The 21,500-nt window shown below is 36.7% G+C and overlaps 1 protein-coding gene across 5 annotated transcripts; it reads right to left on the bottom strand.

Annotated features, from left to right (window-relative positions):
- Nucleotides 1-2,038: 2,038 nt before the first annotated feature.
- LOC115028783 (triadin-like) lies at nucleotides 2,039-18,361 on the bottom strand. 5 transcript variants are annotated; one of them, XM_029462611.1, is made up of 7 exons: nucleotides 17,946-18,361; nucleotides 12,279-12,477; nucleotides 9,266-9,307; nucleotides 4,651-4,677; nucleotides 4,349-4,396; nucleotides 3,278-3,439; nucleotides 2,039-2,251 (listed from the first exon to the last, which is right to left on the bottom strand). In XM_029462611.1, the coding sequence occupies exons 2-7, from the start codon at nucleotides 12,463-12,465 to the stop codon at nucleotides 2,229-2,231; spliced, it is 489 nt and encodes a 162-aa protein (XP_029318471.1). In that variant the 5' UTR covers nucleotides 12,466-12,477; nucleotides 17,946-18,361; the 3' UTR covers nucleotides 2,039-2,228. The 5 variants fall into 5 exon arrangements, with proteins under 5 accessions (XP_029318471.1, XP_029318472.1, XP_029318474.1 ...); XM_029462612.1 differs by lacking the exon at nucleotides 17,946-18,361 and adding an exon at nucleotides 16,164-16,263; XM_029462614.1 differs by lacking the exon at nucleotides 9,266-9,307.
- Between the last annotated feature and the right edge of the window lie 3,139 nt (nucleotides 18,362-21,500).

Genomic DNA, 21,500 nt, shown 5'->3' with positions numbered 1-21,500 from the left:
ACAAATCAAAATACTTTTTAATTAACATCTCCACTAAAAAAAATTACACTTATACAAAGTAATTTTATCTTCAAATCTGAGCTGCTGTGTATTTTTGAAGAGGTTTCTTAGTCCTGTTATCTGACCATTCTGGCTGCATGCAACCCATTTTGATTGTTGTTCTAAGGTTGATGTGTCTGATTCATTTCTATTAAAATAGTTTGCTGAACAGGGTCTGAATAGATGATAAGGTATAATGTAATGTTATAAAAGAATCAATTCCCTGTACAATCATAGAGATGTTCTGCTACACTGATATGTTCACTTCAATTTGGTTGAAATCCATTTGAGTTGTAATTAAGTGAATTCATTACAACTCATTTTAATTTCATGACAATTTCATTACGCCAGAAACACATTCCCACAATACTGATTGCCCACCAACTAATTTTAATTGAAGATGAATAAATAGCCTATTAGTAAATAAGGCTATGCATATGTTTCCATTTTAGGCTGCAGACAAAGATGAAGATGATCACAAAAGAAGAGGCAGATGTAGATACATATTTGTCTAGAAGATGATGACAATTCACAGCTGTAATCATTACTTTCCATAACAGCATGCACACAGTCAATCTGCAAAATGGTGAAAAGCTTTATTTTTCTCTATGTGGCAATTGTCTCTCGACTTCACCGAATAACAAGATGACAAAAATACCGCTGTTAAATGCATACATTTATTTTTTCCCATGCTACACATGTTTTCATGGTAATTTTGTACATTAGTATAAAGTAACTTCATGCATTTTCTCCAGTACTGTGCTCCCATTAAATATAATTTTGAGGTATTTGCAATCTACTTGACTATTTCTATTTAATTTCACTTCATACTTCTACTCTACTACATTTCAGAAGGAAATATTGTACTTTTTCCTCACCAGTTACTTGTCACATTTAATATATAAAAAACATGACCAGTTTATAAAATATGATGCATTGTTATAAACAAAACTACCCAAACAGTGGAGGAGTGTTTGCATGTTAATGCATCAATAACAACAATCCAATAATATAATAATATAACATGGACCATTCTAATGCTACTTAAAGCAATCTTTTATGATAATACTGTACATCTGTACTTTTTTTTAATACAGGACTTTTGCTTGTAATATCCTCTCATTATTTGAAGTCTCATTGTAAATCTAAAGCCTGTTAGGATTCCTGAAGTTATGTGAGGTTGCAGTATATGAGGTATATTCATATACCTTGCTGGTGAGCTCATGCTCAGACTTACAATCCATTTATCTTATGCTCTCACCTACTTTATTCAGCGCTGTTTTCTTTTAACTGCAGGTCACACTGCCCTCTTTATCAAAAGAAGAATTATGAATTTGTCATTGGTCATCTCCAATTCAGACCACCTCCTCCTGTGCAGACAGAGACAGAGAGACTGGAGAGGAAGAGAGGGAAATGAAGGGCTGCCACAGTGTGCACTACAATTACAAAAAGGACCCTCATGGAAAGGCTTACCTCAAAGTTATGTGTCAAATCATGTGAATTTGTCCTATTCAGGGGTAAAAACCTGGTAATAATTGACATTTTAGGGTGAAGACCTTGTTAAATGTGTGATTAGGGTTCAGGGTTTGGTTAACATTAGAGTTAAGTCAATGCAAAGTCTTTCTAAAGTAACAGAAACAAGCTGTGTGTGGTTTTGTGTGTTTGTCTGTTTAAGGGTTTACAGAAAAAGGAAATGTTTGCTGTATATGCTACAAAAACAAACATTGTTAATGTATTTACATTCAGAATATTACTGTTCACAGTTCAGTAGTGTATGGAGACCCTAAACTGGCAAAATGTAGTGAAAGGTTAATATTTAATATTTCTTTCTTTCTTTTTTATTTTTTTATCTAACTAACGATCATTTTATTACTGATCTTGTATATTTATGTAATATTTTCAGTTTCAGGGCTCCATAGTTGTGAAGGATGCAGCTTGAGTATGAAGAACATTGAAATTGAACATTTGAAATGTGCACTAAAGGAAAGAAACCAAAGCCAAGGTTTCACATTGTCAGTTTTTATTCATCATATTCTAGTTAACAACAGACAAGTACAAAGAAACATTAATATGATAAACTATACATCCTCTCTTCCACTTCAGTCTGACACTTGTCTCTTTTTGTCCTCTCTCTTCTTCTCCGGCTCTTCATATTCATCCATTCACATCCTCTCTCACACTCCTCTTGTTCAGAGCTCCTCAGAGTGGAAAGCTGAAGGCCAAAGAAGAAGATGAGGTTTCAGTCTCAGGTATAAATATTAAGGCGAGACACTACAGGCAAAAATATTATTATTTCACGCATTGGACAATTTTGAGAGTTCGGGCAATTTTGCTTCCATAAAATGTCTTCGATCAAACTAAAAAAGTCCAAAATACACATTTAGAAGTTTATTTGACGAACTTTGTTTATTTGCATCTGTAGATTTCTCTTAAATTCACAAAAAGTTAGCATTAGATATTGTTGCATTTACATATTGAAACAAAACATTTCAGAAGACAATACAAAAGATTAATGTCTTATTGTAAGTAATCAACCGGGGAAGTTTCATGGTGATATCTATTAGTTAAAATTGTTACCTTATTCACCTTTAATGTCTCCCTTTAAACACAAAACGGAAGTTTCTTGGCTGCAACCAATCAAATAAAAAATATTAAGCTGCCAGCATAACACAATTATTTTTCTTCTGTCTTCCTGCTGTTGTTTTGGCCTTGAATATCTTCCTTTGTAAATGAACTGTTTCAATGGTACAATAACTCTGACTAATATATCTTTCTGCTACTCAATCTGAATGAGAGCATCTCTTAAGTGTTGTTGATGTATTCTGAAACATAAAGTGCTCCAGTTCAAGTTTTCTCTACAGTAAATTAGCAGTATTTTTAATGGGCCGTTGGCTCTGATAATTGACTAAAGAAGATGTGAAGTGTATTTTATGCCTAATGTATTTCCATAATTTAGCAGGTTAAAGGGCCGTCACATTAATTTGAACTCTGTTAATCAGTGAGTGATTGCTATTATCTGCGCAGCCTGGATCATCACGATGAGCATATACTTTGCTTTTCAATATATTTCCATGCTGATTAATAGTCTGGCTATATCCAGAATATTGAAATGTTCCAGTCATGAATTGGAGCATGTGAATGCCATGTCCTTAATACGATGTTAGGCGGGATAATCATCCTATTCACGATATTAGTTAGTCATTAAATGGTTAATTAGCATGAGGTGATGTTTTCTTACATGTGAGGGTTTCAGTTAGCTGGTGAATACCTTCCTCCTCCTCATCAGGAGCTACCAAACTGGCTACAAAAGTCCATATTATCTCCAACCAATCAGAGCTCTCCTGAGCTGTGACATCAGCAGGGACTCCAGCAGGGCTTGATTTGATTGCACGAAAACCACCTAAATAGTATAAAGAAATAAACAATAGAATAGAACTGAATATTGTAAAGCAGAGTAGTGTGTGATATTATAAAATATTTACACATAGGATATTTTACGCAATTGAACTTGGGACCCTTACCTACAAGCTATGGTCTCAAAAAGGAAAAAAACACACACTTTTAACAGAAATATTAACAATAATGAGCTTCACAAAGGTAGTATGTATTAATTAGCATGTACATTAGATGTTAAAGCTCACATTATGGTTTATTATATAATGAATAATAATATTAATACTATTAGTTTCACGGTTGCTCACAGTAGGTTGCTAGAGAGAGAAATATCTAATAAACAACTTTGAAAATGTTTCGATGAAATGGTGGAAGTTTTTTATTATTATTTTTCATTTATATTTTTCTAATTTTTTAGAAGTTAGCTCCGATAATATGTCTATAATAATGTTTGTAGCCAAAATTCAGACGGTCAGAGCCTCAAGTACAAAAATGTCCCATTGAAACCCATGAAAAACAAACATTTTGATCCCACGTTCCCTACAGCATAAAATCCTGCATTTTATCTATCTATATATATATATATATATATATATATTCTATATTCTTTTTTCATAAAAAAACAACGGTGGCATTACGTAAACAAACTAGCATTTAAGGGTAACATTTCTGTTTTTCAATTAATGTCTGTGGTAGTGATGATCAGGACTGAAGTTGGTTTTACTGATTTAAATCAGTTAAAATGGAAAATAATGTTAATATATAAATGTATGCCAGTTTTTTACATTTGTGTCCTCTAAGGACATCAGAGCAACCTTTTCTTAAAGTGAGGCACACGTGTTTATATTAGATATAATTAAATTAAGCACTAGGGAGTGAATGTGATATGCATGATAGCTTAGGAGTTTCTTCTTGCCTCGAGCCTTCAGACCTCTCTTGGCGATGGCAGAAGGAGGAGGGAGACCTGAGGGGGAGAGACACATGAACACAACGTCAACAGAGACAGCATGATGGGTAGTGTAGCATACAGTTTGCAGAGAGGGGGAAAAGACACATAACAGAGAGTTACACAGAAGAACAGTGGCCTTCATCGTGCCACATATTTTCAATCATTCACAGCCAGATGTATTGTGTTGCTGCTATAGTGGCAAACATGATACACATAATTAAAAAAAACATCACACACAAAACACACTTATAGAACATGTTAGGACTTACTGTATCTCGGCTGACGCGGAGGACATGCTGGATGAGAACACAGCAAGAAACGGCAACAAATCAAACAAGTTTTCAGCAGCATTTCAACATTCTCCACACGGTCTTATCGGTATCACTGACATTGTCTGTCTCCAATATATATATATATATTTATATATATATATATATATATATATAGTTTACTACTATTTCCTGAATACAGTAGTTGTGTCATCTGCTAACTTTTGGTTTCTACTCCAGTAGTCTGAAATTTCCACCTCATACATGTGTGCCAAAAAAAAACCATTTAATAGGGCAACCTTTGTAATAGATTCATAACTTGTAACCATTAATGGTTAATACAACATGTATTAATGCTTTATGGATCAGTTAGGACAATAACGTGAATGGATTTTGGTTTGTCAGGTTTGTGTTTATCCTCCTCCAGCAGCTTTGTCTGTAGCTCTTTAATTATGAGGCAGACCGCTTCAATGGACAGTTTGACCTCTGACCTTCGGGGAAACATCTGGAGAAAAATCAATTTATTAACACATTATTCAAATTGAAAAAAGCAGGCCTAATGAATATTCATATAAAATAATTTATTAACTTATAAACATTTTTGTTTATTTTGTATTTAACATTTATTTAACCAGGAGAGTCCCATTGAAATTAAGAATCTATTTTTCAAGGGAGGTCAATAATAAACTTTTGTTGTTGGCTTATTAGACAGTGAGAAACCTGTGAGATGGGATTTATATCTGAAATTGTGCAAAACTGTACAATAATTTTATACAATAATTTACTGTGCAGTGAACTATGTTCATGTGCAATACAAGATTAAAATGTAAAATACTCTGGCATTAATACTGCGTTCATACTGTACGTGTCAACTAACAGTCTTATCTATGCTTTTACACCATTGTAATATATTGTAGTACGCATATATTCCCTTGTAAAACAAATTTTTGATCTCAACGGGTCTTACCTGGTTAAATGTGTGTTGAATAAAAATAAATTAATAATAATAATAATAATAATAATAATATATGGGATGGGACCAATTTCATCCCCCCCCCGGTATTAATAAAATATTTCTTCTTACTCTGATGCTTATTGACAACCTATTAACACCATTAATTTTTTAACAAACCCAAAAGTTCGTCCCATTAATGTCTTACGACCTTAACAGCATTAATAAATGCATAATCAACTGGTATTAAAGCTTTAATAAACATCAACGTATACACTTATAAAGGGTGACTTATGAGTGGTACCAACATATTTTATAATATTTTGGTACCAAATGATACACAAGAGGCATTTTAAAGCAAAGCAAGTCAATTATACCAAAATGATGTTAATTATCTTCATTTTTCTACATCGACACTTCTTTGTTATTCACAACGGCTTCGTCCCAGCGGCGGCTCTCATTAATTGATCTTTTTAATATTCCGTCTCCCATGTGGAAGAAGCTTTGTAGCTGTTTGTTGCCCAGTGTGGAGGAGTCGTACAGGATCCTCGCAGACAACTGATTAATGCACTGACATTTCTTTGATTGGCACTCCAGACAGAGACACCAGGAAGGCCATCATAATTCAGTCTCTCTTCCACTGAGCTTTCTTCTCTCAGTCTCAGTTTCTCCCTCTCACTCATTCCATGTCTCTTTTCTTCTCTCTTCTTTCTTTAAATCTATTTTCTATCTCAGTTTTACTTTCATGTTCTCATCCTGTGTCTCCTCTCTTCTGGATTCTTCTTTCTATCTTTAGTTTAGTTTAGTTTACCAGCTAAAATCAAAATGATAAAACCAACCAAGAGATTAAAAATACAAAAAGAGAAACCTCAAGGGGCTCTGAAAAAACTGTCAGAAGAAAAGAGCTTGAAGAGAAGGAAAGCGTAAAGATACGGAGACTTGTTTGTTTGTTTTTCTTCCTTTTCTTGCTTCCTTCTTTCATTCTTCCTGTTTTCCTCCTTCCTTCCCTAAATCCTCCCTTCTTACAATATATTCCTTTCCTTCTTTCCATCTTTCCTTCTCCTTTCCATGTTTATTTTAAGTCAAAAAGTCTTTCTTTCTGTTTTCTTCCTTTCTGGCTTCCCTCAACACTTTGCACTTACTTTCAATTCCTTCTCCATTTCTTTCCTTCATTTCAGCTTCCTTACTGACATTGTCAGTGATGGACATTAACTAAGTAGATTTACTCAATTAAGTACAATTTTAAGGTACTTTACTTGAGTATTTTCATTTCCTTGTACTTTATACCTTTACTCCACTTCAATTTAGAGGCAAATATTGTACTTTTTAATCCACTATATTTATCTTAAAGCTTTAGTTACTTTGAAATTCGGATTCAGACTAAATGTATTCAGCAAAAGAATCATCATGTATTATTATTAAAGTTAAACCTTAGTCATCCCTTGGTGAAATTCACAAGATACTTATTTAAAAAAAAGCTCCTTTACCAGCTGCAACATTAAAGTGATAAACATGTCAATTATAAAATCTAATAATATAACTTTTATTATTCTGAAATGGGCTTTTGTGCCCAATGAGTACTTTTTACTCTAAGTATAGAGTTACTTTAAGTATATGTTGAGCTTAACACAGTTATACTTTTAATTAGATACCATTTTGAATGCACTTTTTTCTACACTGTGGTATTAGATCTTTTACTTAAGTAAAGGATCTGAGTACTTCGTCCACCTGCATGCATTTTAGTTCAACTCCCTTATCAGTAATGTCTGATCCGAGCTAGAGAATAAACATGAGATGATTTCTAACCATCTCATTCTAATTAGGTTCTCTTGTTTAGAATGATCACATACATTACTAAGAAGTTGCCTCGTGCCTCTCTGTCAGATAAAGAAAGGTAAGATTTGTAGATCAGTGTTTCCATGAATTCCCCTGAATGCTACTCTCTCTCTCTCTCTCTCTCTCTCTCTCTCTCTCTCTCTCTCTCTCTCTCTCTCTCTCTCTCTCTCTCTCTCTCTCTCTCTCTCTCTGTGTCCTTGCTGTTTCATTTACACACACTGGTCTTTATTGAAATGTCATGATGGGAGAAAAGCCTTGTGATTAAAAATGCAGCTCCAGCTTTTTGTCATTGTCAACTTGCAAATATTTGCTTCAGAAAATGGAAGATAACTAAAACGTACAGGGGACGCTTTGTATTTCATGGACATTTCCTACAACTATCCTTAACCGTGGGAGAAATATCTCCTTGAGTTAGAGAAACGATTTGTAACTCTTGTTGGTATCTCTGCATGAAATATATGAAATAGCATTCACATAACCTGTATTTTTCTCTGTTTAAGTTTTCTTGGATTGGATTTGATCGTCTTTTTAAATGTCAGCTGTCAACTGCACAAATAATTCCATTTGAAATCCCAACAGGCCGACAGATTTACTTTTGTTATGAGACACAATAGCCGTAACCCAATACTTAGATGTCTATTTTAAGCTTGTGTATCACATGGCTTCTTAGTCATTGAGGACTGTTAGCAGGTCCAGAGGGAACACAGATGTACATGCAAGTTCCACACTAGTAGCGCAGGCACACGTTTTGATTGTCATGCACCTCAAGACAGGGATTGAGAATACACAGACTGGTGACAAAGTAAAGGACTGAATAAATGAGTGAAATGTAACAAATGCAGATGCTTCCACACAGATGTCAATTTACCCAATTGTGCACCCATGGGGGATTTTGGAGGGATATGTAAGACAACGCTCTCCTCCAACATCATCAAAACACTAAAAGATGGTGTCTGAACACCTTTCTAGAGTTGATGTTTTTGTTTTTTCCTTTAATTTGTCTTCCATCTGTAGCTGAGAGGCTTGATAAACAGTTTGCATTTTAAGACCAGAATGTGAATGTGTAGTAAATAAGTCAACAAACATTTTAGATTCGGGACAAATGCTCAAAGGGTAAATCAACCCTGAACACATGAAAAACGTAACACAAGAATGTATGGATAGGCTACTCCAAGGCTTTTCAAGGGTTTTTTAGCTGATAGGTGATTATACTGTAAATTGACATAAAGAGAGGTGGATGTATTCCGTATACCTGCATGTGCCCTGAACTACACCACTGCTAAAGGTCAAGAATCAACTTCAAAACTTCAAGTTCAAAACAGTGAATTGCTAAACGACTTGGGTCTCTTTTCAGGAAATAATTAAATGTAATTCGATGGATTCGTTGGTGGTGAAGTAAATCTGAGCACATTTTTTATTAATTTCAAAGTTGGTGTCCTTTTTTTATTTTTGCCGTCTTGACTGCTAACCGTGTTGGAGAGAATGCTACTGTAGCTTATTTGTGTTGCACCACCAAGTGTTATTAACACTGTATAAACTGCTCTACAAAAGGAAAATGGTTTGCAGACGGTTATGACAGGAGTAATTTAGAAAACTTATTTTCCTCTTAGCAACTAAGCTAATGACTCGATAATGACATTTAGCATTTAGGTAATTAGACTTATTGTCCCATTAGCGGCCAAGTTAACAAGATTGCTAACTTACATTTAGTAACAAGTATCGGGACAATAAATTAGCAAGGTCATGTATATCTCGCTTATCTCTCATCTCTAGTGCAAGCAAGCAGTGCAGTCAAACTGTTAGTGGTTTTGCTGTTGTTGTTTTTACCATGAGATAAACACACGGAGTCGTCGCAGTGTGATGTGTACTCTTTGGATGGGATGGCAGGTGATTGACAGCATGAGGATGGAGAAGAGGTGAGGGTGGGTGGGTGGGAGGGGGAAGGAGAAGAGTCAAGAGAGGAGTTAAAGATGAGTGTGTTGAATGTGTGAGGCAGGACTATCCTTACACTGTAGGATAGTCCGAGTACATGGTGATGTGTGGGAGTGGTGGGAGTGATAATGAGCAGATATGAGTAGAATTGATTGAAAGGTCATCATCACAGTAAATTAACTTCACACTGGAATTCACCTGTGACACAATCAAAGGGATTGATTTCCTGTTGTGTGGCTGGAAGATTGGAAACAGTTTGACCTTTGGGTGTCAGGTCTGTTTAGATCACTACAGTGCATGCTAATGCTTTACCATTATGCTTTCGTGACTATTTTATTTTCAATTGATTTAAACTGCACTGGTTCATTTTTACATTTCACATCTCCTGTATCACTTGCCTGCACTCTTGCACTTCTTAAATTGTTAAGTTGTTGTATTTTTATTACCCTCTAAAGCACATTGAATTACCACGATGTATTAAATGTTTCCTTGCCTTGCCGATGCTTGCAGAAAGTTGAGTTCTCCTGCTCGCGGAGCCGTGCCGGCAGTCAACTATTTAACATCAACACTGATTGGACATCCACATAAATGGTGGCCATTGGTCCTAATTTGATAAAAGCAATATCTCAACTGAAATTGTCATTAGATTACAAAAATTCCCATTTTGGGAAATACACTTATTCAGTTTGTTGCAAAAAGTTAGAAGAGACGATTGAAACGACTCTCATGTCTGTACACTACTGTGCTGTATATGGAACTATAGCCAGCAGTCGGTTAGCTTAGCTTAGCATAAAGAATGGAAACAGACGGACACACTCTTTCTGTGAGCACCTGTAAAGCTTACACCGAAGTGTAAAAAAAACTATTTATTATTTCACAGTAGGGTTATGTACCCGACTATTCTTTGTCTGGAACCAGTGCAGGCAACTAGCAGAGATCCCAGGAAGTAACTCAAAATTAAAGTTTAGAGCACTTCCGGTGAAGTTAGCTACCTTCAGACAGAGCCGGAATAGCTGTTGCCCCTTGTTTTCAGTCCTAATGCTAAGCTAAGCTAGCCGACCGGTGGCTGTAGCATAGCCTTAACTTTAACAGACAGATTTCCAAAATTTCCAAAATGTCAAACTTTTGCTTTATGGTTAAAGTAAATAATAACTGCTGTATAATAAATTTAGCTACATTTATGTTCAGTGTTTCGATTAACATCCCATATTCTGTGTTACCAAAAGAAACAAGAGTCTGGAACGGTTGTTCTCTCTTGATTTCTTCTGTTATGCTGCAATCAGACGCTTGTCATTATCTCAATTTATGAATTACTGAGTGTGCATAGCCTTGTAATCCTGATCAGTGAATAGGCAGTCATGAGCAGAACTGAAAATGTTTGAAGGATATCTTCACTGCTGCATCCACTTTAATCAATCAGTAACATAGTTGCGTTCTCAGGGAAATTAATTTTCTGTTATCTCACGACAATGAAGTAATTAAAGTGTGATCACAGAAAATGAAATTTGATCACTCAAGACAATTAAGTTATGAGCTGCTGGAGATAATAGGATTAGAAATATATTAGGAAACAAAGCTGCTCTCAGTTTCTGGCAGGCAATGTACAGCATTTTAAAGAAGTATGTTAACCAGAGAAATCACAATTTTAATTAGATAGCTACATGTTTTATTCAAGTCATGACTGATAATCCCATGTGTTATTATTATTTATGTTGACAACAGGAAGAGCCCTTTCAATCCATTCTACCAGTGTAGGACATTTAAGTGAAAATGAAAAGGAGTAGGTTGACCTCAGTATGTACACAGCTGTATTTCTACACTGGTACATGAACTGTTAACTGGTGGACTAATTGATGTTAAAGTCTAGGTGAAGATGTGGGTGTGAGAAAATGCACTCCTTTAAAAGTGTGTCATTTTCAATACAATCCATCTATCAAGTGAAGGGAAACTCACAACACACCAACACATATAAACAATACTATTTATTAATATTATTTTCAACTTTCACTGAGTTTAATCTTTAACTTCAGTCCTGATCATAAATATCACATATTCTTTTCTTTTTTTTAAGCCTGTACTTGCCAGTTTGTTTACAAAATGCCAATGCCAAAAATGTTTTAATCATTGAATTCTTGAATTTAAATTGAGTTTAATGCATTTTCTTTTGTGCAGGAAAATAGCATGCATTTTTGAAAAAATAGTTAAAACTACAATTTTGAAGCCAGGGTTATAGATTAAAAGCCTGGTAAAGTGAAATGCATGATGTTATGCTTTAATGACTGAATAATACAAAATGTGTGGTTCCAATGGTTTTGAATGGGGGCACATTTTTGTCCTTCAGGGTCTTAATGTCTGCATTTTGGCTTCATAGTTTATTATAGAAGCCAAGGTTGCACTTAAAAAAAAAAAAATTCTTAAACTAACACCCTTGCCAAAATGTATGCAATAGGCTATACATTAACACAGCCAAAATGATCGAAGAATTAAAAAACAAAAATGTCCCTCGTGAGACACAAAGGTTAAAGCACCACAGATGTTGTGACGCTATTATTGACGTTTGTTAAAAAGAAAAATGAGATGGTGTGTATCCCCTTAATCGACACATGGATGCTGAAAATGATGACCTTCATTAGAGCACGTCCACTTTTGAAGTCTACTTCAAAAATGTCTGAAAGGTTGTTGAAAAGTGCTCAGATGAAATATGGATGTGTAAATGATATGTGAATGATGTGTATAAATAAGTTGAAGGAAAGTGACATAATTATATATCGCAAGCACATTATAATCATGGAATGATAATCATTGTCGAATGGTAAATCTGATAGCAAAGCTACACTTAAAATGCAAACAATGTAATAAAAGGATAAAATAACAATACAAACAAACAATCAACAATGACTCATGTTACCTGACAGAGTTTTGTAGTCAAGCAAATCAAAGAGAACGATGGCGACGCCCGACCATGTGAGGATCAGAGCCACGACCAGCAGCCAGGCCATCGGTGAACTAAAGGTCAAAATGACATCATCCAAAAATGTCTTCGTATTGGTCCGAGCTGGAGGGGCCGCCCCCTCGCTGTGGGTTTGACTGCTCATTGGTGAAGAGAGCTGAGGACAGAAAGAGGGGGAAAAAGAGAGAAGAGAGAGAAGTGAGGAAGTGAGGAAGAGAGAAGTGTGGAAGAGAGAAGTGAGGAAGAGAGAAGTGAGGAAGAGAGAAGTGAGGAAGAGAGAAGTGTGGAAGAGAGAAGTGTGGAAGAGAGAAGTGTGGAAGAGAGAAGTGTGGAAGAGAAGTGTACCAGGCTCAGTTTTTGAAATACTTAGGAAAACTGTATACTTTCAAATCACAAAATAAAATGCTAGAAAAAAAATAAAGCAAGAATGGATTAAACAATAACCCCCAAAAAAGCATGTGGTCTGCTAATGGAGTGAGATGACATCAGAAACAAATCTTAGCAATAAAAGTAACAAGGCTAAAAGCAAATTTAAGCAATTTAATGTAATGTGGATAGAATCATTTTGTAAACCTGCTTTTTTGATAGACATTTTTAAAGTTTCTAGTTTTCTGTGGGCTCGATGATATGATCAACACATTGTTGTTATTTGATCCATTGTAATATACAATATTGATTATAGCAGCTTTAAAGTGTGAGGAGTATACATAAGTGTGTACTCTTGAAATCAGCTTTCCACAATATGCCTTTTAAACTTGGATGATCATCTTGTCCCGGTTGTCCAAGGAACAATATAGATCCCACAGTGAAACCTTTTTTATTTTTTGCTGAGACGGAAGTTGTTTAAGTTCTCTAAAATTGCTGATCTCACTATTAAAATGGTCATTATCTGTAGTATCTACAGGACTTAGAGGGCAATGCAATTAGTATCTGATTTAGAAGATAATGATTAAAAAGAGATGCTTTGGCAGTAGATTTCTGTTCCAAGACAATGAGCATTGAAACAAACCCGTTGCAACATTTCAAAACAACTACAGAAACCTTGGGAGTATTGTGTGGGCGGAAGGTTCACTTTGCTTTGAGGCCTTTGCTATCACAATATAGGGTTACAGCCCATGATGGAGTTGATATTATAAAAACATTTCCTGGTATTGACATCTTACCACCATGAATTCACTACTGACCCATATTTTTGGGTAATTTTAATCAGCTTTTGATATGAGTAATGCGCAACAGGCGTTCTGCTGGAGTCATGTCACCATTTATTTTGATTAATGAACACAACAGCTGTTTATTCACATGGAAGTCAGTGAATCATTCAAATACATTTTACTTTGTGTGAGGATGAGAGTGAGAGACAGACTACCCGATTATAGGTGATGGGGAGATTAAATTCCATCTCACTTTGCTGTCCAAGAAAAATTACTTCTCAAAAGAAAGTTTTCATCAGTGTATGGCAGCGGGGCCGTGCGCCATAACATGATTATGTGCCCCACGTTAGGTTGTTTGTGTTCATTATGCGTCGTGCTGCGATGAACGCCTGAGATGATTTATTTTTTCTTTTGTTTTGTTGCACAGCTTATCTGCAAATATGAAGTGATAGCTACACTGTTGTGGAGATTTGAATTCTCACGTGGAAGAAACATGCCCTTCTCAAGGTTATTAATGAGGCCCTGAAGGGCGCAGATTCACGTGATTCCTGTATGCCATCCTGGTCCAGCTGAGGCATTTAACACCATTCATTATGCAGTCGCTGACAGAATTAGGTGGCAGTTTGGACTCTAATGGCTTTCATCTTCACTGTCAATTAGAAACTAAGTGTAGATTTGCGTCTCTATTCATTATATAATTTATGTACCTCAAGGCACAATTCAGGCTTTCTCTCAATACATACTGTCTGCTTCCACTTGAGCATATTGTCCATATTTTAGTCTATTATGTAGCCTGTGCACTGGACTGCACAAGACTATTAAACAGTGAATGCAGCAACAGGTATTGGAGATTAATGCAAACAAACAAGACCACTTTGCCATGGCCGGATTAACATTTTAGGGGGTCCGAAGGTGAATCATCAATGTTGGGCCCCTTTTAAACTGGTGTGGATTTCACTAAACTAAACTAACTAAAACTAATGACGAATTTGTACGTCAACTACATTGTTTTTTACCATGACTAAGACAAGAGGCTGACGAGACGGCACCATAGTGAACAAGTGCAATATCTAAAATATCTTTACCAAAATCTCTCTTCATTTTCGTCACCTTCCACCTTCTCTTCCCCTCTCTCTGTCACTCTCTCAAACACACACTGTGCTTAGACCTTCGCTGTCATTCTTGTTTCTGTCCTGACAATTTTGCTACTTTAATGCTTAAAGTTTGCTGAGCTGCGTAGTGGCTCTAATCACTGGCCGGTAGAGACATCACTAATGAGCAGTCAGGACTCGGAGTAAAATCTTGAATTTTGGCTAGACAAGATTGACTGAAATGTTCAATATAAATGTAGAACTAAATAAAAGGACATTTGACACAGAACTAAGATAAAATTAATTTGAAGCTGACACAGAAAAAGATAAAACAGTTGACTACAAGTTAAATTACTTTTAGTGGAAGGATAAAAATGACTAAAATGTGACTAAAACTTTCAAGCATTTTTGTCTAAAGTGTAAGACTATGACTAAATCTAAAATAGCTGCCAAAATGAAAGCTGGAATTAAACCCTCTATCTCTCCTCAACCCGCCCTCTGTGCATGTATACCACCAAATTCCCATTAATAGCAGTGCACGCATCTGGCTATACATGGCAGCTAAACTATATGCGCTGAGACCAGTACTCCTATGGGATTATACTACCTGGCCCCAGTTCTTATAATTATTTTTACTTTATACAGACCATATGAGCACAATACAAACTGAAATAATTTAGTTTTACAACAAGATTTTGACATAAGGCCCTTCAACAAGACAGGTCCACAAGATAAAGTACTACAGATGATCAGATACAGTTGAAAGCTGATATTGATATGTTTTATTCCTAAATGTTTTATTTTTGAGTGTGCTCTACTTTATTGTTTATTATTGTCCCACAATGCAATGCATGCAATCTTTTTAACAGAGCTAGCTAGACTTTAACAATTTTAAAGTGTTGTCTTGTCTGTCTATCAAATGTTTTTATTTTACAAACAAACAAAAACGTCAAATTGTAGAAAAGTTAGCCTTTTCTTTTTAAAGTTTAATTGGCAGGAGCTCTCCAAAGTCACAGTTTGATTGATGTCTGACGGCACATGATTGCATCACTTCCTTTTAGTTTAATTTGATTAATCTGTTTGATTTCTTGTATGCTAAGTGCAAAGAAATCTATTTATCTGTGTATCCACTGCACAATGTATGTGTTTCTAAGCACGGTTGTATAATGTGAACAATTGATGTGTTTTGATTCGGTTGCTGGTCTCAGACTGACCTTTCTGTATCTGGATTCAGATAACAAACTGAAAAATCAATTCAACATAATTCTGTCCACGCACACTCGAATGTACGTTTGTGTGTGCGTCCGATTCTAGAAAGCTGATTGATCTGATGAACAGCCAGCGTGAGCGTTTGCTGAAATAGAGAGTGAGAGTGCCGGTGTGTGTGTGTGTGTGTGTGTGTATTTGTGTGATATAAAAGCTGACCATTGATTTGCAAGGCTGGTCAGGCCAACACATTGATCCACAGCAGGTAAAACAGTCACATTGTAACACTGACTGAAGGTTGGAGCACAGTCTAAATGTCTTACAACGGAGAGAAGAGAAAAGGCTGCTCTGTGCAATCATCCACTTCACCACCCTTCACCAATCCGTCTACTTACAGCACAGTCCTCTTACATAGACCCATGTGTTATAATTTCTGTCAGAGTGAGTCAACGTCTGCCAACTTTTTTTCCTCCCTTGCAGTCGCAGTACGTATGTGTCTGTCCTGATGACCCAGCCCACCTGTTGTTAACATCAAGCTGAGCTGATCTTCTCACACACACACACACACACACGCACACACACACACGCACACACACACACACACACACAGACACACACACACACACACACACACACTGTAGGACAACAACTGCTGCTGCCTCCTCCACACCAAAGGAATGACCAGAATTAGAACGATGTGGGTGCAGGAGACAAACCGGTGTTCGAGGGCGAATGAAAGGCGACAAAGGCACTGTGGAGCGTGAGTCATAGAATAGAGTACACTAACTTAATGACAAGTTAATCAGCAAGACATTGCTTATAAAGTCATCTGGTTGGGTATCACTGGTAGAAAGTAAGTAAGTAGCATCTAAGTACTGAACTAAAGAACATTTTAGTGTTAAATATTCCACTCTTTTCTCTCACCAATATGCTTTAATTATTATGTAAGATTCTCGGCAAAAAAGCTTATCAAATACAACACATTGTCATGCTTCAGATGTCTATACATTTTCTCCTCTTAACTTTTCAGATAGTTTTATCCAAATAACTTTCAAGGCCAATAGATGTAAAATGATCTGATATTTCACAAATAACATTAACGATTAGAGAAAATCCAAAAAGATGAATACAGATAAATGTGTGTAGCAGGACTTTGTTTCTTCTTCTTTCCCATTAATCATGTCATGACCCTTTAGATTTATCTTGTGACCCTGTTGAGGGGCTCGACCCCTAGGTTGGGAACCACTGGACTAAACTTCAAACTGTATACAAAGCAGTTAAAATGAGCAGCACCGCGACCAGCTACAACATGCTGCAGAACGAGTACTTTCACTTTTGTACATTTAGCTGATAATATTTCTGTACTTCTACCGAAGTAGGGATTTTAAATGCGGGACTTTTACTTATAATGCAGTATTTCTGTAGTGTTATATTGGCACTTTTTCTAAGGATAAAAATACTAAAAAATATAAAAGTAATGATGTACATATCAAATGATCCTCTTGGTTACGTTAGAGCAATTATATTGTGTCAGAAGATGAACAAATGGAAAAAGAGAGAAACAAAATGTAATTAATAATTCAAAGATCCCATCAAAGCGATGTTGTTTGTTCCCAACCTGTGGATCCCAAGGCATATTTGAGAAATCCCAAAATGATATAAGGGACATGGAAATACTAAAAACTTTCAACTCTTTAAGCCTCTAATAATCCCTCACGTGAAACAATTAGACATGTGTTATTTACCTCTTGTGTACATTCTTGATGTGTTAGCAGTCATATATTTGATGTAACACATGTGTTATTATATCTGCATGTGGCATTAGTACAACAGGCTACAATGTGACATTTGAAGGGAGGAAAAAGGGATTTTAAAGTTGATTTCTCTCTACAAAATAAAAATAAAATGTGAAGATAAATGAATGTGACTTTAGTAATGTGTACAGCTAAAAGCTTACATCTGTGTACCATAGATACCTTTTGGTTTATTTCACCATAACGTTAAAAGTTCTCCACAAGATAAAGCTTGGGAGCATGCCTTCAGTAGCAGCTAACCTTTAGTAGATATTTTAAATGGCAATGAGGAAGAGTAACTATTTAGATCTCCAGCATTCAGTAACTTCAGTATCAGATCATTATCATAAAGTTCAGCCACAGTGACATGGATTTGTACAGTACCTTCGGAGTTAGCTGGGTGTTCAGTGATAACCTTCAATCCTTCAAAGGCTTCGTTACCATAGAAATGCACAAGTAGCTCCTTCGTTAAATCCTCTTGGCCCCAGTTGATTGTGAGAAAAAGACGATGGAGGCAACGCTCAAACCCAGGCAGCTAAAAGTGCACAGCAAGTGTAGTTAAACTTAATCACAGCAGGTCTAAAAATACACTCAACTCTTTCCCCACGGGAGAAAACGGAAGGAAATCCAGTAAAAAGAATATATACATATATATATATATATATATATATATATATATACTTTTTTTTTTGTTAATTTCAAAGTTCCTCTTGAAGGTTTCAGTTAAAGTTTCTGAAATTCAGTTTAACAGCTGGAGAGCGTGAGACCGATAGAGAGGAGCAGGGAGACCGGGGTGACCTACTGAGAGTCACCCTGCCCCCTCTAGGAGTCCAAAATAGAGAGATAGAGGAAGTGAAAGGAGGGAGGGAGGAAGGGAGGGGGGAGACAGTGGAGCAGAAGAAAAACAGGGTGTAGAGGAACAAAAGATCAAGGGATGGAGAGGAGAAAGAGAAAAAGAAGAAAGCGAGGAGATAAAGGTCTTAAAGTCTCCTGTGTCTGAGAAACACAGAGCTTATTAATCATGTTATAATGATGGGGGCAGCTAGAGGCAGCTAACAGCTAATGTTACAACAGTTTGTCTCCTCTGAAGGGCCCATTACTCCATTCCTGACCTCACCCATACTGACCTGTCCACTGCAAAAATATCCCCTGCAATCCCCTTACACCGGAAGAAGTGCTATCATTGATTTATTTTCATTTCTTAAATGTTTTAGTATGATTTGACAATATTTAACAATTGGTGTGTCCTCCAATAACAATAGCACCAGGAATCATAACACGACAGGACACCAAACGTATTAACTTTGTGCCCTTAAGAACAATTTAAGTATTCAGAATTTTAAACTTCTAAATCTCCCAACCACTCTTGCACTTCCTCCAGGGGAAACATATTTCCTCCTAAGTGCCCTGCCTTGTCAAACAGAGGCCAAAGTGAAGAGCAAATAAGTGAATAAATATCTAGTTGAGCCTCTTGCAAGTTATTAAGTCCTGATAGAAGCTGTTTTTCAAGGCCCAGTTTGAACGAGCGTGTGTGTGCAGTGGGAGGGAGAAACCTGACCCCCGGTCTTGCCCTGGGAGCCTGCGCTGCAGAGGCTATAATTAGAGATACAGACAGCAGCTGGTGTTACCATTGGACTGGACGGCTTTATACAGTATATAGGGCGCAGAGAGGGGGCTGAGGACCGGAGGACGCACACGCACGCATACACACACACACACACACACACGTTGTTGAAACGAGAAAAACAAGTTATATTATAGACAAATTTTGTCTCACACATTTAACTTTTTTCTTATATATTCCACAAATGTTTATTCAGGCTCAGACGAGGTGCTCATTACATTGCTCAGCCACCTAATACATGTTTACTGTTGGCCTCATTTAGATTTGTAGATATTTATCTGTCTTTCCATTTATTTTTTGTCAGATCGCTGCTATACAAACACACACACGCACACACACACACACACACACACACACACACACACACACACACACACACACACACACACACACACACACACACACACACACACACACACACACACACACACACACACACACACACACACACACACACACACACACACACACACACACACACACACACACACAGAAATACGCACCCCAGTGAGATATGTTCTGATGAAACCAACTATCCAAAGTAATTCTGATGAAACTAACAGCAATCAACAAGAATAACGCTGATGTATGCGCTGCATTATTCTGTGTGTGTGTGTGTGTGTGTATATGTGTTGGTTTGACAGAGAGACACATCCTGAGTAATTCTTTCCTCCCTCTGTATCTCTAGATATTGAACAGTTAAAGCACAGAAACGTCCTGGTAGTTCTGGGATTTTGAAAGGTTTTTTGAAACTATCCTTCAGAGCATCACACTCAAAATCGGAGGATATTTTTGGCCTCTTGAAATTCTTAGCTCAGAAACCTTCACAGCTCCCCGGGCTCTGGCTGATGTTCAGAACCTCAGACAGCGGCAGGGATATCCGGTCCTTCTGATGCCTGTTCAGAACCCTGGACAGTGAACAAGCACACACACACACACACACACACACACACACACACACACACACACACACACACACACACACACACACACACACACCTGTGGCAGCTGGGAGCACAGGACCAAGAAGCCACTCCAACACCCAAGGCAAACTGTTGCACTTCCAGCAGGACTTAAATCCCATAAAGCTCTGCATTGTCTGACTGCAACTTCTACATTTCCTGCAGCCTTTTAACAAACTTGAACATTTTCATGTTAAAGATAAAAGTTTTTGTACGTCACAACTGGCATGACCTTAAGTTATAGTTTAAGACTCTAATTACTGTTAAGGTCTGAGTCCACTAAAAGCTTTTTTGTTGCTTACCAGTAAGGCAGGAAATCAATTTTTCTACTTTTCTACAAACCTGACATGTGGGATGAACCTCTAGAACACGTATCTCTTTTGACTTATATCTACAGACTTTAGAGTTAATAGAAAACACCAGGAAGCTGCATTTTATCACAATGCTACTACACCGGGATGTCATGTCAAGTGGTTAAGGTGCGTATAGGGGTTGAATTGAGAGTTGTGAGGGGGGGGCTGTTGTTCAATGAGGTTGGATAGGGGGGTTACACAGACCACACTGTTACAGTTTTCATAGGGACTATTTCTTCAATACAAAGTAGTTCCAGCGTAAACTGCAGATATTGTCTGTTGACTTTTCATTTTTTTTAAACCACAAAATAAATTCCATTCACCTCCATTTTATTATTGACATTTCGTGTGTGTGTATGTGCGTGTGTCTGCGTGTGTGCGTGTGCGTGTGCGTGTGCGTGTGCTCGTGCGTGCATCAGTTTACCGGTTTGCTGTGAATAAAAGTATTTGATTAGTAAGTCTACCACGAGATCACAATGCCAGTTATTAGTTGACAATGACAGATGTAATGTATGCCAGCACTCTGTTGTGAAAGAGTTTAATTAAAAACAGTTTCAAAAGGTCTTGTTGTACCTGTTCGGGAGACGTTGCACCTTTAGTGTTGCTACATGAGGTTTATTAACCCTACATAGCTCCAGCATAGCTCTGTGTCCAACTTCAACCTGAGTGGATGTCTAATTAACCAGATAAGTGAAAACAGCTGTGCAGATCTTTAAATTGTACAGAGCCATCGTTAATGATATTAGTTACATCTGTGCTTTTTCTACTTTGACCTATCAAATTACAAGGAGAGGCATGAACATAACATGAAGGGTAATATGACATCATTCATTATCTGGTGAGATTGGTCAACAATATGTGATAATAATTATGTAACGTGAATAAAGTCTCACTTACAGTAAAGAGAATATTTTTGTCTTTGTAAAATGAAGTTATTTATCATAGCGTAGGTTGTAAAAGGTGGTGGGATGTAACTAAGTACTGAACTTAAGTACACATT

This window comes from Cottoperca gobio, chromosome 24, assembly GCF_900634415.1.
Source record: "Cottoperca gobio chromosome 24, fCotGob3.1, whole genome shotgun sequence".
NCBI lineage: Eukaryota > Metazoa > Chordata > Actinopteri > Perciformes > Bovichtidae > Cottoperca > Cottoperca gobio.
Note: the sequence above shows the minus strand (reverse complement) of the source record. Positions and strands in the feature narration are given on the sequence as shown.

Coding starts and splice junctions, on each gene's coding strand:
- LOC115028783 (XM_029462611.1), bottom strand. CDS start 12,465: ATGAGCAGTCAAACCCACAGCGAGGGGGCGGCCCCTCCAGCTCGGACC. Junction 4,397..4,650: donor TCCGCGTCAGCCGAGATACA/GTAAGTCCTAAC, acceptor TCTCCCCCTCAG/GTCTCCCTCCTCCTTCTGCC. Junction 2,252..3,277: donor GCTAACTGAAACCCTCACAT/GTAAGAAAACAT, acceptor TTTGGCCTTCAG/CTTTCCACTCTGAGGAGCTC.